Source organism: Artemia sp. Qi Xiang Cuo, chromosome 1, assembly GCF_049724085.1.
Source record: "Artemia sp. Qi Xiang Cuo chromosome 1, ASM4972408v1, whole genome shotgun sequence".
NCBI lineage: Eukaryota > Metazoa > Arthropoda > Branchiopoda > Anostraca > Artemiidae > Artemia > Artemia sp. Qi Xiang Cuo.
In genome coordinates, this window is record NC_142794.1 from 10,788,844 (window position 1) to 10,806,055 (window position 17,212).

Here is a 17,212-nt window from a genome sequence, read left to right on the forward strand (position 1 = left end):
TTGCTCAACTGTGCTATTATCTACACTGAAATAATTACTTAATAAATTGTCAATATCAGAGGGTATTGCATCAAAGTTAACAATACCTCGCCATTCATTATCATCACAAATGAAACTCAAAGAGAGAAGAAAATAACAAAATGAAAAATAAAATCAAAAATTTTTACCAATGAATTCAATAAACCTTCTCATGGCAGGTATGTATCTTTTTCCTAACCCCCTCCCCCCCTATATACACTGTGTAGTCAAAATGGAAGCAATTAAATTTAGTATATGAAACTATTTATCATAATCAACATCTGCCAACTCTTGCAATTCATAAGATTTACTCTAGACAATTTGACCGGAAAAAAGCATCTTTTTGTGAAACCATTGAAATGCTTAAGCGTAAATTTATAAGGTTTAGCAGGCCCGATGCGCGTTAGACGGGATGCAATAATTAAGGTTTCAACCTGTTTACCGAACTGATAAAGTCAGGTTGACCTATTAGCGGTTTAACGTCATAGGGGATCAGCACATTAATACCTAAGAGTTGACGGATGTTAGTTTACCCTTTTAGCTAGAATATAGAAAACATAAAAATTGTATATATTTGTCGAAAAGGGAATAATTTCCAATGAAAGAATTAAAATCGATAACGGTCAGGAGTTTACACGGTAAAAAACACAAGCGTATTTTACGCTTTCCAACGACTATAAATATTGCATAGTGGAGTTGTTTTTTTTTTTTGGGGGGGAGGGGTATACCCTGAATTTGAATATATTGGAGGGGGACTACAAAAAATTATTTTATTTGGAAAACCTAAGAAAATATACTAATCAGAATTCACATTATAAATATGTGCAGCTAAAACTTTCAAGTCAACAACTAATGTCTTGAGACGGTATGATACTTTAACTCTAACGCATATTCATTATAAGAAAAATCTCGAGGTTGAATTGTGATGTAAGAGAAACCTTACGTAAGTCCACTGACCTAGAAAGAAACATGTGATCCCGTACTTTTAGACTTGATTATCCAGCAATCGTTTGTGAACTTATCTCTACATCCAAGAAACAACAAAAAAATTAACCAACACTCATAACCTATGTCCCCTCATGTTACATTCCCCGTCGAGTATGCAATCAATTTCTCAGAAATATAGTCTGATGTTATCCCCTTCGTAGATCAATAACTTTGTCCCGTTAGCTTTCAGTGCGCATGTGAATTTTCCCCGCAGTATTTCCAATTTCCCTGATTGACCATAAAAAACGTACTTTTAAAGCACCAAATAGTACCTTTCTTATCTGGTAATGATGTATACTTCGACCTGTACCTTCTGGCCCATTCTTACTCTAAATTTAGATTCCACTCATGCTTCAAGATTTAATGGCACTTTATGCATTACAAACGACATTTAATAAAGTTGAACTTAGAAACCATTGCCTGATCTGGGGGGGGGGGGGACACCAGACATGACATTTTTTGACTTGGAGGGAGAAGGGTATGAATTCTAGTAAACGCAAATAATATATTTTTATGAAAAATAAAAGATATTGAAAGAAAAAATTAGACCGATTTAAGAGAAAGAGAAGAAAGGAGAGGGGCAAAAAACCCATTGTGCATATTTGCCTGAAGAGGATCGGAAGGTTATGATAAGCTGTATGAGAAAAAAAATACATCTTGCCGTTCAAATTTCCAAAAATTCAGGGAATCTTCTTGAATAAGCTAATCATTTTATTGAAAATTGTACCTTTTTAAATGCAAGCTTGAATTAGGCGAAGTAACCAATCAGGTCAGAAATTTAAATATTCTAATATTAGGAGGAAAGCAGAGATAAAAATAGCAAAATTTGGCAGACATAGTTGAGCAATAGAAAAGGACAGAGGACAAAATCAAAATGAAAAATTACAAAAATGTATCACTTTCCAAAAAAAAACTAAAAAAATATTACAATTTATACAAGGAGAGATTAGGGTAAAGTAACAACAATGTGGCATTGACCTCGAAAGTACATTAAACAGAAATAATAAAATTGGAATACAGGTTTAATTCTTTTTTTATTTCTTGTTTTTTTAAAGATAAGATATATTTCAACCAAACATAAACAACAAAAACAACTCAATAGCACAATCACAAGACCCCCCCTCCTCCCCACAAAGAACATAAAATGCAAGAACAGCGACAACTCGTAAAGATAGAGAGCAGAAAAAAGAGACACAAGAAGCGACAGAAGGAATAAAAGTTTAATAAATATGGCACTGAAATCAGGCAATGCAAGACAGATTTAGCCAAACAAAAAAAAAAACAAATAAAAAAAAGATCCCCATTTAACAAACTATGGGTTAAAAACTAAACCATAGGAAATCAACCACCAGAATTTTTAAACCATCTTTTTTTTATATTAGATTAAAAAAAATGTTTTCAACTGAAAGTAAGGAGCAACATTAAAACTTAAAACGAACAGAAATTCTTAGATATCTGAGGAGGAGTCATCCCCTAGTTAATACTTTGCTCTTTACGCTAAAGTTTGAATTTTGTCTCAATTCTTTCAGAATGACTCCTGAATCACAAAGGCCATTTGATTAGAATAAAAAGCTCTTTTAACAGTGCTAAAAACAACTTTAGCGTAAAGAGCGAAAAACGAAACATTAAACGAAAGCTGAGCAGAATTAAGGTAATATAATTTTTCAAGCGTAAAACTACCCTAAATCACTATCAATAAATAAATGAAACTTAAATTAACATAAATTGCATTAAATGACCAATTCAAACTCAAAACAAGCACAAACTAACACAAAGAGAAATAGGTATAACAGCCCTCTTTGCCGTCTAAAACCCAAAACATAATTTGTATTTTATTGAAAACGAAATATATGTTAAGAATTTTCTTTTATACAACTTTGATAACAGCAAATATTAAGACTTTTGGTAGTATGATATTTTTAAAAAAGCTTCTTGTTGTTCTAACTAAATAGCCCTTGTGTTTCAGGAGTTGTTCTTAAAGAATTGGGACAAATTGTCAAACCTTAGCGTAAAGAGCAAGGTATTGAGGGAGGGGGGGCCTCATATACGTAATAGTTTTTTTTTTAAGTTTTAATGTTGCTCCTTACTCTCAGCTGAAAAAAAGCTATCCCTTTTTATAGTTTCTGATCGTTTTTTTTTTAATTAAGTAGGACAATCCGGCTCTTTCTCCAAGAAGAATTCTCTTCCCTCATGTAAAATCTGTCCATGGAAAGTTACTCCCACGTAAAATACTTCATCCCACGCCAGGAAAAATCGACCCCAGACAATCCCATTCTCGCTGAAAATTGTGCCTCGGACGATTTCTTACAGACAATTCTGTCTGAAAAATTCTTCGCAACTCACATTCATATGAAAGTAACTTTAAATTCTGATTATTTTTCAAATCATGGCCGAAATACCCCTTAGTGGAAAATCTTTCCCCGAAATCTCACCCCCAAGTGGAAAGTTTCTCCAGCAAAAGATTCCCCCGTGGAAAATTTCTCCAGCAGAAAATCTCCCGACCCACGGAATGATCCTCTAGACAATCTCAACCTGGTAAAAATTTTCCCCGGACAATTACTCTTTATAGGCTATCTCCACAAATAAAAGTTAGTCAGCAAAGAGAAAAATAAGGCAAAAAAAAATATTTTATATTCGAATTCTGGCAAATTTCCTCGGTATTAAATTTCCCATGAAATTTCGCCCTCATGCAGATACTCACCCGATACTTACATCCTTATACAGAAAATTTCCCTCCTCATGCACTAAAATCTCCCCAGTAGAAAATTTACCCCCCCCCCCTCACCGAAAAGTCTTTTTATTCTTTCCAATACCAAATACTATATAGAAACAATAGGCAAATTTCATAACTTACAGACTTTTTCCCAGAGGCTGTGGGGGTATTTTCATCCTCAAAGGCAGAGTTATTGGACTGCTCAACTGCACTGAACAAAATGGCTGTCCCAAAATCTTGATCAAATGACTTTGAGGAAAAGGGGCGTTTGTTGCCACGATTTGTTTGATATAGCTCTTTATGAATCAAAAATTTGGATGGTTTTGATTTGAAAGAATAGGATTTTTATGAAAAGTTACGAGCCTGAGAATATTTGCCTTATTTTCGAAAAAAGGAGGTATATATTGTTCTAACGTTCAACTGCCCTAACAATATAATTAGGGTTATTGTCAAAGTATTTCTTTTTTAACTCCTATTATTAACCTTTTTTTTATACTATTTAAAAAAAAGGAAAAGGGTGTATGAATGCTTAATATGTGCTAGAAAATGCAAGCATACACAAACATCAGATTTCTCCTTAATTATGGAGGAGTCTTGCTTTCACTGGTAACTGTCATTTCCCATGTTTAATATGAAATAAACAAAAAAACCTTGCCCATAACTATCTGACAAGAACTCATTTGTCTTTATTAGACTATGCGTGGTAAAAATAGCCGAAATTGAATTTGGCATTTTCGACAAAAAACAAAAAGTGGCAAACTAACTATGTATATGGAAAGTAAAATTCTAAAAATAAACAAAAACCATTCAGTCTTTATATTGAGAATTTAGGATGGACTGAAAGCACCCCTACCCTCTTTCTGGTTATGCACCTGATAAACGTAGCAGGGACAGTAACATCGTGTCCTCATGTTTATCCTGTCCTAATCGGCCACGTTTAAGAGCGCTTCATGGTCGTTTACTATTACGAGGTCCAGCAATGACGGGGGGTGGCCATCCCGGTGCCTAGTCGGAAAATTTACAGCTTGGTAAAGTGAATAGTTAGCTAGAAACTCAAGAATTGATACAACTGATGTCTGTCCAGAATAGCCGCAGCCATCTATCCAATGGATGGAAGGTAACTTAAAATTACTAACTATGAGAATATTTCCCGTTAGGGCTACTTTTCTATCAATTGATTTTACCACTTTAAAAAAGGACCTCTCCAAATTAGGGGAAGTCGGAATTCTGTAAATCGTACCAATCTGTATTGGCTCACCACGTAGGTTTATTGATATCCACACTTGTTCTAGGTAAGGCTCATAATCAGATTCAATATTAATATTTCCTACCTGGAAAGTATCTCAGATGTATAGGACGATTCCCCTTCCTTCTTGCTTTGATAGGTTGCTGATTATTTTGTATCACGGTATCTGTATCTGTTGTTCTGTCAAATGGATAGTAGTCCTTGTTGGTTTCACTTCACAGAACGCGTAAATATCTGAAGCACCTGATGTAATAACACACTTAATTTCTTGAAACTATAAAGTTAGACAGTCAACATTGCTGAAAATAACACTAAGGGCACTAATCTTCCCACAGCTTCTACTATCAGAGGGAGTTGATGATATTTCAGAACTCGGTGAATCAATTGTTTATCCAGATCTAGCACTGTAAAAACAATCGTCTGACTCCCTGCTAGCAAAAGTATCACTTACATCTAATAATGCACTAGAAGAAAAACTATGTTCAGGTTTTGGCAGCCTACTTAGAGTTCCATCTGAGTTGGAGGGGCTGGAGGTAGCAAGTTTTTTTATACAATTTCGCCAATCCGAATCACAATATCTGTCTCCATTAGCTTGCCGAGCTTGGATCTCTTCATATAGCTTGGCTCTTTTAGTCCAGTCTGCTTTGGATACGTCGTTTCTGAACTGAATTCTACCAGTTCCTCTCTTTTCATACTTCTGGAGAATTTTTTTTTTTTTCAAGGTTGACAACGGAAAAAATGATAGGTGAGTTTGAGCTAGTTTGGTTATTCGGGTTAGCTAAGCGACGGGATTTATGACGGATATATTTGAAGGCTATACTCTTGGGACAAATATTGCTGGATAAACTGTCCGTCTTCTGGTTTTGCCGGCACTCCAAACACAATAAGGTTCAGTTTACATCTCTGTTTGTCTCTATCTCTGACAATTAACTGCTTCATATTGTTCTCTGAGTGGCTATCAAGGTTGCTTTTTAAAGCCTACACCTGCGAGACTACAAAGCAGCTCAGCACTTCGATATTGATAGCGGAGCCATTTAGTTGCTTAAGGGTATCTATCTGCACATCAATTGCCTGAAATCTATAATCCATATTTTTAACCACTTTACGCTTGAACTCCATACGAGAAATTTTGATGGCATCTTTAATTTTCACATCAAGATGCTGAATAACCGCTAGGGTTGGTTGGAGTGGTTCAAGGGACTTCGTAATAAAATTGTGCATATCTATGGCATTTAGTCGTGATTGTTTGTCACCTTTAAACATAAGACAACTTACCTTATATCTACTGCTCCTAGTCATATTTTTTAAGAAAGTATGTACTAGCACCGTCATTTCGGGACAATCTCCTCAAGGCGATTGATTGCATCCATCACAATTCATCGCGATTGATTCTTCATCTAAATTACAACCACAAGCTGCACACTGATCAGTTCCTTTTTCGGACTGTGCGAGGTCGTTTCGGCGGCATTTTTACAAGTATAGGATGAATAGTGCACTGTGGTTTCACTCTATCGGTGCCAAATTTAAAAAGGCGGGATCACGTGAAAAATGTTCTGGAACATCAATGTTTACAAACAAACTGCACAGGTGTTTAACTCGTCGATGCTCAGAAAGCTAAATTTATTGCCTTGACAATTTTCGAGGTAGACAGAATGTGGGAAGTGCAATACTCAAATCACCTATTTCCAGCAGTTTAAGGATTAAAATCCCGCTGGTACCGATTCAGCCTCTTGTTTGTTTGCTATTGCTCCCTTCTGCACAAATTATCCACCAAAAATACGCAAAAACGGACGAGCCAACGTAATCAATGGTGTTTTTAGTATTTAGCGTTTGGAAACTGCGCTCTGTTGCTGGCTGCAATTTCGGAAGAAAAAGAAGGACACTGAATTCAGCCTGGCCTTATTTGCCAGGCTCAGCCTGGCCAGGCTGAATTCAGTGTCCTTCTCCTTCTTCCGAATTTGCAGCCAGCAATAGAGCGCAGTTGCCAAACGCTATAATACTGAAAACACCATTGATTACGATGGCTCGTCCGTTTTTGCGTATTTTTGGTGGATAATTTGTGCAGAAGGGAGCAATAGCAAACAAACAAGAGGCCGAATTGGTACCAGCGGGATTTTAATTCTTAAACTGCTGGGAATAGGTGATTTGAGTATTGCACTTCCCACATTCTGTCTACCTCGAAAATTGTCAAGGCAATAAATTTAGCGTTCTGAGCATCGACGAGTTAAACACCTGTGCAGTTTGTTTGTAAACATAGATGTTCCAGAACATTTTTCACATGATCCCGCCTTTTTAAATATTGCACCGATAGAGTGAAACCACAGTGCACTATTCGTCCTTTACTCGTAAAAATGCCGCCAAAAAGACCCTGAACAAGTCCAAAAAAAGGAACTGATCAGTGTGCAGTTTGTGGTTGTAATTTAGGTGAAGAATCAAGTGCGATGAATTGCGATGGTTGCAATCAATGGCTTTGTATAGATTGTCTTGAAATGACTGAGCCGGAGTATGCTCTCTTAACAAAGATGACAAGGCGTATCGGATGCGAGTGGCATTGTCCTATGTGTAAAGGTGACTAGCAAGCAAGACTAAATGCATCGGATATCCAAAATGTTATTACCAAATCCCTTGAACGGCTTCAACCGACCCTAGCGGTCATTCAGGATCTTGATGTGAAAATTAAAGATGCCGTCAAAATGTCTTTTAGTGAGTTTAAGCATAAAGTGATTGAAGATATGGATTATAGCTTTCAGGCCATTGAAGCACAGATAGATACCCTCAAGCAAATATCTAGTTCCACTATCGACCTGGACTTGCGGAATAGTCTTCTAGTCTCGCAGGTGCAGGCTTTAAGAAACAATCTTGATAGCTACTTAGAGAACAAAATGAAGCCGTTATTAGTCGAAGATAGAGACAGACAGAGACGAAAACTGAACCTTGATGTGTTTGAAAGGCTGACGACACCAAACGATTGGCAATTTATTCAGCAATGTTTGTCCCAACAGTATAGCCTCCTAAATGTATCCGTCATAACTCCTTGTTTAGTATACAGCCTAAAAAAACGCCATAGCCAAAACAAACCAAAAAATTTTTCCACTTTCAACCTTGAAACAAAGAAAAAAATTATACATGATTCGTAGTTCAAGATATGACAGGGTCTAATTAAGATCAGGATTAATGTATCCAAAGCAGACTGGACTAAAAGAGCCAAGCTCTATTAAGAGATCCTAGCTTGGCGAGCAAATGGAGCGATGGATATTGTGATTCAGGGTGGCAAAATCGTATCAAAAAACTTGGTACCTCCAGCCCCTCCAACTCAGATGGAACTCTAAGTGGGCTGCCAAAACCTGTACATAGTTTCTCTTCTAGTGCGTTATTAGATGTAAGTGATACTTTTGCTAGCGGGGAGTCGGACGATTGTTTTTACAGTGCTAGATCTGGACAAACCATTGATTCACCGAGTTCTGAAATATCATCAACTCCCTCTGATAGTAGAAGCTGTGGGAAGATTAGTGCCCTAAGTGTTTTTTTCAGCAATGTTGACTATCTAACTTTAAAGTTTCAAGAAATTAAGTGTGTTATTACGTCAGGTATTTAAAATATTTTCGCGTTCTGTGAAGTGAAATCAACAAGGACTACTATCCATTTGACGGAATATCAGACAGATACAGTGATACAAAATAATCAGCAATCTATCAAAGCAGGAAAGAATGGGAATTGTCCTATATATCTAAGAAACTTTCCAGGTAGGAAATATTAATATTGAATTTTATTATGAGCCTTACCTAGAACAAGTATGGATATCAATAAACCTACCTGGTGAGCCAATACAGATTGGTACGATTTACAGAAGTCCGACTTCCCCTAATTTAAAGAGGTCCTTTTTTAAAGTGGTAAAATCGATTGATAGAAAAGTAGCCCTAACGGGAAATATTCTCATAGTTAGTAATTTTAACCTACCTTCCATCCATTAGATACATGGCTGTGGCTATTCTGCACAGAAATCAATTTTATCATTTCTTGGGTTTCTAGCTAACTATTCACTTTACCAAGCTTTAACTTTTCCAAATCGGCACCAGGATGGCCACCCCCCGTATGGGCTGCATCTTTTAATAGTTCATAACCAGGAAGCGCTTTTAGACATGGCCCCACTATCGCCGTTCGGTGCTAGTGATCATGCTACCATACGATGCTCCCTTAGACTGTATCCAGAAAAATCAGTTTTTACCAAACATGTGTATAGAGTTTACCGTCTGATGAAGCAAGAGTTGGAGGGTCATGATTTGTCCTTTATCACTGAGAATGATGTTAATAGATTGTGAAATATGATGAAGAAAATACTGCTAGAGGTCTCAGAGAAAATTACTACAGAAAGATGGGCTCGTAAAACCAAAACGCTACCATTTATGACCAAAGAATTGAAGAGAGCAAGAAATAAAAAGAAAAGGTATTGGAGACTATATAAGCAGAATATACACAATAAGAACCACTACACAAAATATACCAAGACACGAAATCAAGTCAGAAATCTATCCAGAAGTTATTTGAACAGCATGAGGAGGCTATAGCTGCAGCAAGCAAGTTAAATCAAAAACACTTTTGAAATTCTGCCTCAGATGACCTTTATAATAGATGACCCAATAGAAATTGCCTATGCCGTAAATAGGCATTTTACATCTGTATTTACTCCACCTGATCATGCCCCTCTTCCCGACCCCCCACGAATACCATCAAAACCCCTGTGCCTCTGATTACGGTCAATAGAGTAGATGTAGAGGAACGCCTAAAAAAGTTGAATCCAAATAAGTTGGCGTGACCTGATGGTGTACACCCAAGGCTTCTTAAAGAATTGCATGTTGAACTATCAGTCCCGCTCACTCACCTTTTACAGAAATCCCTTGATGAAATGTGTATCTCGCAGGATTGGTGCATGGCCTACATAACCCCCTTACATGAGGGTGGCAGCAAAGAGGACGCAAACAATTATCGGCCGATCAGTGTCACCTTTGCAGTCGGGAAGCTACTAGAAGCGACTGTTAGCACTGCAATCCTGAAACACTTGACAACCAATAAACTATTCTCATCATGTCAGCATGGCTTTAGGTCTGGTCGGTCGGTTGAAACAAACTTTATTGATTCTTATAATTATATCACCGATCTTCTAGACCAGAGGTTCCCAGTCGACATCATACTACTCGATTTGGCAAAGGCTTTTGACAAAGTCTGCCATAAAAAGACTTCAAATCAAGCTCCAAGCGATTGCGGTGAGTGGTTGTGTGGTTGAGTCGGTGATGAAGTTCTTAACAGATAGGAAATAAACGGCTAAAGTATTTGGCAAGGATGGAGGAACGTTTTTCTCCGAGGGAGCTATAGTTGGAAGCGGTGCCCCCAGGGCACGGTTTTGGGTCCGACTTTATTTAATATATATATAAATGACGAGCCAAAAATCCTAAATAACAAAGTAAGCCTCTACGCTGATGACTCGAAACTTATCGGTCGTGCAGACACAGCGGAGAATATTAAGTCGATCCAACTGGACCTCGATACATTCACTCACTGGACTAATATTTGGAGGCTTGAATTCAACGCATCAAAATGCAAGACTCTCCACCTTGGGACGAAAAACCCACACACTCAGTACCATATGGATTGTAGGGATAGGTCCCAAAATGCCATTTCCAGCAGCTACGCGGAGAGAGATCTTGGTGTCCTGGTAGACGACGAATTGAAATTTCATGTTCATGCGCAAGCAACTATTGCGAAGGCTAATCAGACTCTTGGCTTAATCAAAAGAAAGTTCACTAGCAGATCTCCAACTGTTATGACCAAGCTATACAAGAGTCTAGTTTGACCAAGGCTAGAGTTTGGAATGTGTATCGCATGCCCAATCAATAAGATATACCAAGCAGCTCTAGAATTAATCCAGAGGAGGGCAGCAAAATATATTACAGAATTCTATGATGTCTCTTATCCATCCCGTCTCCGTAATCTTAGAATACCATCTCTAACATATCGTCGCAAACGAGGCGATGTGATAACAGCATACAAGCTCCTAAATGCTGAGGATACCATTCCTGGCCTTTTCCAACCGGACAATTCAAACAGAACTCGTGGTCATTCTCAAAAGCTTTTCCGAAAACGAGCCAACACCAGACTAAGGAACAAGTTCTTCTCAAATAGAGTTGTCAGCTTGTGGAACTCCCTTAGTGAAAAAACAGTAACCTCTACCAGCGTTGATGCATTCAAGTCATCAGTGGATAGGGAGTGGCTTAACAAACCGTGGTGCACCATTTGGGACGCCACAGATGATGATTAACTATCATCACTGAAGCTGGCGGACACAGGATTCGTCCTATCGCTAGCAAGTGCGATTTAAGGTAATTTTAAGGTAATTCTTTTTTAAATGATATAACATTTAAAATGGCATTTCTTCCCTTCAATATTTTTAGATACAAAAGAAAGTATTAACACCAGCCATAGGAAATTCCAGACCCCTGACTACCATATAGTTGAAGAAAGAGAATAAAACAGGGATTATTTATTATTTAATAACCACAACATAAAATTTTCCTGTAATACAAAAACAGATATATACAGTACAAATTAAAAAAAAACTCTTAATATCGTCAATGTTACGATCCTATATCTATGAACTCAATTATCATTAAAGAACCTTAATTACTTATTGTTACCTTATAATACTCTTATTTGTGTTTATACATAAGAGGTTAACATTGTAGTCTGTTATACACTTATTTTAATAGAAATTGCTAATAATTTTCTCTTATTCCTTGGAACAAAAATAATAACAAATAATTCATTAATGATAGTTGAGTTCAGGAACACACTCTAAGCAATAAACATTTTAAGTCTTGGCAGTCAGAGATCAAAAGTAGATAGCGGAAGAATACATAAATGCTGCAAACATTGACAAATACTTCGTTTTTTTCGATTTTTCGCCATTTACTTTGAGAGCCAAAGTTATAGTTAGATGAATTTTATACCAAGCGAACAAAACTTGTCAGTTGCTCAATATCAAGAATTATGATATCCAAAATTATAAATTTTATAAAAAAGTGAAGTTTTCTGTTTGGCTTAGAGATAAAAAACTTCTGAGCCCAATTAGAAATGGCAATATTTCAACTTGAAACTTTAAAAACGAAACAAGGATAAGACATGGAACATAAAAAAGTCAAAGATACATCTATTAGCACTATACAATAACACCAAATTTCGTTTTTCAGTCCCGGGAAATCCGTAGCTATGTCACTGGTACTACTGAAAAAAAATTGGTGTCCAAGTACTCAAATTGAATCTTTGTAATAACCTAAGAAGTCAGTCCACTGACTTAACTTTTTTTTAGCTTTAGATCACACACCAAATATATTTCCAGAACATTTGAAAATCGAAGCTGGTCTTCAGTTGAGGTCTAAAGTCCTCAACTTCCTTATCAATCCTTAATCAACAATCCTTAAAGGGAGAAGTGGAAGAGCTGCCTTCCAAGTCCAAAAAGACCCTAATTGCTGAAAATTGACCAGGCTCCCAGGAGCTCCAGGGAATCATATAGAGTTTGAAGAAAAAAACTTAGACTAAAATTTTCACTTTGAAATAAATTGTTATTGCAAAAAAAATGTCAGGAGTTTGATTCGCTTAGGAATTGGCATCATGCCGAGACAGTTTTACTATACCAAAATGTATGGTGATAATAGTCGGCTTGAATCATAAACAGAAATACGATCAAATAACCCTACAAACGCAGGAGGAAGAAGAGTTCAAAATTTTAAACAGCTAGAATTACTAAGTAAAAATGGTGCAACGTTTAGAGTATCAGAAGTGACAGGTATTTGAGACATCTAGAGTCATCTGTATATAGTTTAATACATACTCAAGGATTTACATACTTCGATGTAGAGATAATAAAAAAAAAACTAGAGGGCGAAAGAAATGAGGAACCGTAATCTGACCACCAAACACCCCAAATAAGAGTGAAGGCAGGGGGTGAAAAACTAGGTCCCAAAAAAACTCCATCTTCTTAACAAATATATTAAGACGACAACCAAACTACCCTTCTGCTGTCGTTAATTCCATTAGTTTCTTTCCTTTCTAGCTCAAATAATACAATTTGATAGCTATTCCCATTTTAAAAATTGTGCTTTGTATATTTTATTCAGTCCAAAGAGTATGAGTGACTTGTAAGAGTGGAAAAGCAACAAAAAGACATCAATGCCATCAAGCGTTTGGCGATACTCGGCATTTTTCAAGCTTTGGAATCGTTTTTCTTTCAGAAACTGAGATTAGACACTTATTACCACCGTGGTATTCCCAATTAATACATTATTCTCATTATTAAAGTGGAAAAAATTGCAAAAGTCGCCAAACGCCAGATGGCACCTGATGGCCTTTTTATGCAAACTAGCACCAATTTCGACTTTCTTAAGTTATCCATACTCTTTAATTCATTCCTAATGAGAATCCTCAAAGCTCTTTAAATTTCAACCTCAAAACAATTTTAAAATTGTTCTTTGTACCTTCGGTGATTGGCTTTCGGTGAATCGGTGATTCGGTGATTGGCCAAAAGAGAAGTATTATCACTACTTCCATACCTGGAGAAAAGCACATTTGTTTTATCTGTCACTGGAAACAGTGTCATCATTTGTTTGACATCAGACATATTGTCATGGTTAGTAAGTGCCATAACAAAGTGTCAACCAATTTTGTTCTTGAGATCAATTGTTCTTTGGACCTAACCTCATTGGAACCATAAAAACACAGAACTCGTTAATAATAATTAGCAGTGAGTCAAAATATTGTGTTCAGGGTGGTGGTGAATTTTGTCACCACGAACTTGCCTACAAAAGTGACGGCCTCTTTTCAAGGACTTATAAAACAATGAGACTGTGTCTGTAGAAGAAATAAAACTATGGCATTTATGGCGACAGCAGACTAGACAATCGCACTTTATCCGATGACAGAACAAAAAGGATGATACTTTTTACAATGGCTAATGAAATTAATTGTACTACGTTAAATGACAGAAAAAAAACAGTGACACTTTTTTTCCAATGACAAAAACAAAATAAAATTGTTTCTCAATGTTAAAAACACTTTTAGAAATGACCAAAAATCAATGACATCAATGACATCATTGAATTTCAACAAAACGTTTTGTAGCAAAAAGTCTTGATACCTCAACTAATGTTAAAGCAAAATGCAACCAGAAATAAAATGTATCGTCAAATAAATGTTTTATATTATCTTTCGAACAGCGGCAAGAAACTAATAATCCAAAGAATTTGAACACAATTATTTCCAAAATGTAAGTTTCAGACAAATACTTGCTCAGATTTTGTCTTATTTGGCACCACAAAATTGATTTTTTTTTTTTTTTTTGGAGGGGGGGTATATGTTTTCTATTTGAAGACATTCCAAACGCCACACGAGCTTCGGGTTAACGTTTAAAATATTACGAAACATTCTTGTCCTGAACGAGGCAACTCCCTCGTTCAGGGAGTTGTCTCCCAGAACGAGTTATTCAATCAAAGTCATCCGTTGATTCCTTCAAGCAAAGGCTCAACAGTCAAGTGGTTAAAAACTTGCACCACATTGGGCAATCTCGATGCACTGCGATGCGCCATAGAATTTTATGAAAAAAAAAGAAGAAAATAAAAAAAAGGTGCATTTGGTACAAAATTTGTATCCCCATGCAGGAGCGTAAATAGCACTGACCAGCATTGAGAGGTTAGCCTAGTTAAACAAAGAAGGGGATTTGTAAAAATGATGTTAACGAAGTAAAACGTCAAGTGGCATATATACACATATTAACTGTCCAAAACAACTGACCAAAATCTGATCAGTTTAACTGATCAAATAAGAAAGAGGGGGTGAAACCTTCTCCAGATTCTCAGCTTTAACTCGAATTAAATTCATTTTCTTTTATTTAAATTATTTTGATTTTGAATACCGAAACCCAAGACACCCTAGTGCGAGGAGGGGTACCAGTCCCTCAAACACAACTTTTTAAATCAATGCTCGATTTTTCAAGAACAATACTTCAAAAATCTAGTGTGTGCTAATGTTAGTGCATTCGCTTTTCAAAATCAAGCATAATATCCCAAAAATTTCAGTTATTGAGCATTAAAACTATCGAGGATTCTTTCAGACCGTCTGCAGCACCTCTTCAAAAAAGTTTGAAAATATGGGTCAACAATGCTTTTTTTTGGGGGGGGGGGCTACGTATCTTCTTCCTAATAAGAGAATCCATTGACAGTCCATTTATTTTATTCGATAAACGGTCTGTAATAACAGTTTGCTTTTATGGACAGCATTAAGTCTATGTCCCTGGTTCATACTTGCCAGTCTATAAATGATATTTAATACTGAATATACTTATAGAAATAATAGGTCTAGTTACTAAACGATGCTGAAATACAACTGTAAATACCAAAAATGAGATCAATACACTTTAAACTGAAAGTGAACCTTTTATCAAATATACTTTAAACATAAGTAAAAAGTCAGTATTAATGCTAGAAGATACACAGATTTTTTTTTTATCAGATAATAATACCAGTCTTCTTTGGTTTGACATATACTTATTACAAGCCAATCTTCGCCCGGGTAAGATTTTGTGAAAATGAATTTAACAAAACTACTAGATTTAAGAGAAATTTAATCTTTAATCTATGCTTAGAAGTACTACAGTTTTGAAAATTTCTATTTTCTTTCGAATTATACTTCGTCCCAAAGGCGTTTTTCAATGAATATATCCAAAAAGTTTTTTTTCCAAAATTTAGGGAGGGCAGGACAAAAAATCAAGGAGATTTATGCCCCCCTCCCTCCTTTATTTTTTGTGATGGTAACCATCAGGGAAGGAAAAAACGAAGACGCTCTATTAAACAGAAACAACAACTAATTAGCAGGATAAACAGCTACAGGATTTAGGCAATGACTGTATTTATATAACTGAATAAAAAAAAATAAATTAAAAAAGTATTTTTAAAAATAAAATTCAAATTCAACTAGGGTACAACACTCAGAGATCCAAAATCATACATCAAAAGTCCTTCTTCTTAAATACTTATGATTGAACTTCATGACCTGTTTACTCTCCTCTATCAATCAGCGGTTTTCAAAATCAATATCCTGAATGGAGTTTCAATCAATAAGAGAAAAAAAGAGAGTACAAGAAAAATTCTCTTCGACTAAGGACCTTTAAATACGGAGGTAATTATATACCCGTGGCAGAGGTTGACAGTTCAAAACTTATATAAATAAAGCTTAATGTTCGGCATCAAGAAGCGTCATTTGTGTTTCCACTGAGACAAAGCGTCTTTTTGAGTTTATCGAGTCGTTGTCTGCGTAATCGGATGATGGACTTCATTCGAAGACAAGAAATTACCAGCCAGGCAACACTCCTACGAAAAACAACGATATTAACATATTTTAGGCATCTAACTTAAAATGTTCCCAGCTAGTTTGAAAATACCCATGTTTTGAGATTTTTCGCTTTCCAATCTTTATTTTAAGAGTTTTTTTTTGCTTTCAAAAACCCTGACTACACACTAGATATCTAAAAAAAAGTCAAATCTACTCAAAATTTTAGTATTAGATTATTCTAGTTCTGCTTCATTATCATTGATAAACATCATTCAAAGACAAGAAATTATCAATTGTGCAGCACTCCTATGAAAAGTAACGATATTAAAATATTCTAGAAATCTCGTTTCAAGATGTTTCCAGGTAATTTGAAGATCGCTCTTTTTTAAGATTTTTTTTCCATTTTCGACAGTTTTATTTTAATAGTTTTTTTTAGCTCCAAAAACACGACAAGAAATCTTGAAACTAGGTATCTAAATTTAGTCAAATCTAGTCAAAAGGATACATAATTAAATCTTATGTTTTTGTATTAAAATATTCTAGTTTTACTTCGTGCTCAATGATTACCTTCATTAAAGATAGGAAATTATCAGCAATACAATAGGCCTACCACTACAAAGGCAGCTATGTTGAAATATTCTTAACATTTAGTTTCAAAATGTTTCCAGGTAACCTGAAGATTGAATTTTTTCAAGTGTTTTCTAGCTTTCCAGAGTTTATTATAAGAATATTTTTACTCTTAAAATTAATGATTAGACAGCTAGAAACTCCAAATCTAGATCAAGCCAATCTAGTCAAAAGGATGCATAATTGATTCTTCTCTTTTAATGCTAAAATATTCAATTTCTGCTTCATTTTGATTGATTAACTTCATT

At 35.8% G+C, this 17,212-nt stretch overlaps 1 protein-coding gene across 5 annotated transcripts in view; it reads right to left on the bottom strand.

Annotated features, from left to right (window-relative positions):
• Positions 1-14,114: 14,114 nt before the first annotated feature.
• Positions 14,115-17,212, bottom strand: part of LOC148956003 (uncharacterized) — a 166,747-nt gene continuing 163,649 nt past the window's right edge. For all 5 annotated transcript variants that reach the window (XM_089088828.1, XM_089088975.1, XM_089088900.1 and 2 more), the window contains one exon: positions 14,115-16,375. In XM_089088828.1, the coding sequence (XP_088944954.1) occupies positions 16,252-16,375 (124 nt within the window). In that variant the 3' untranslated portion in view covers positions 14,115-16,251. The remainder of the gene's footprint in view (positions 16,376-17,212) is intronic.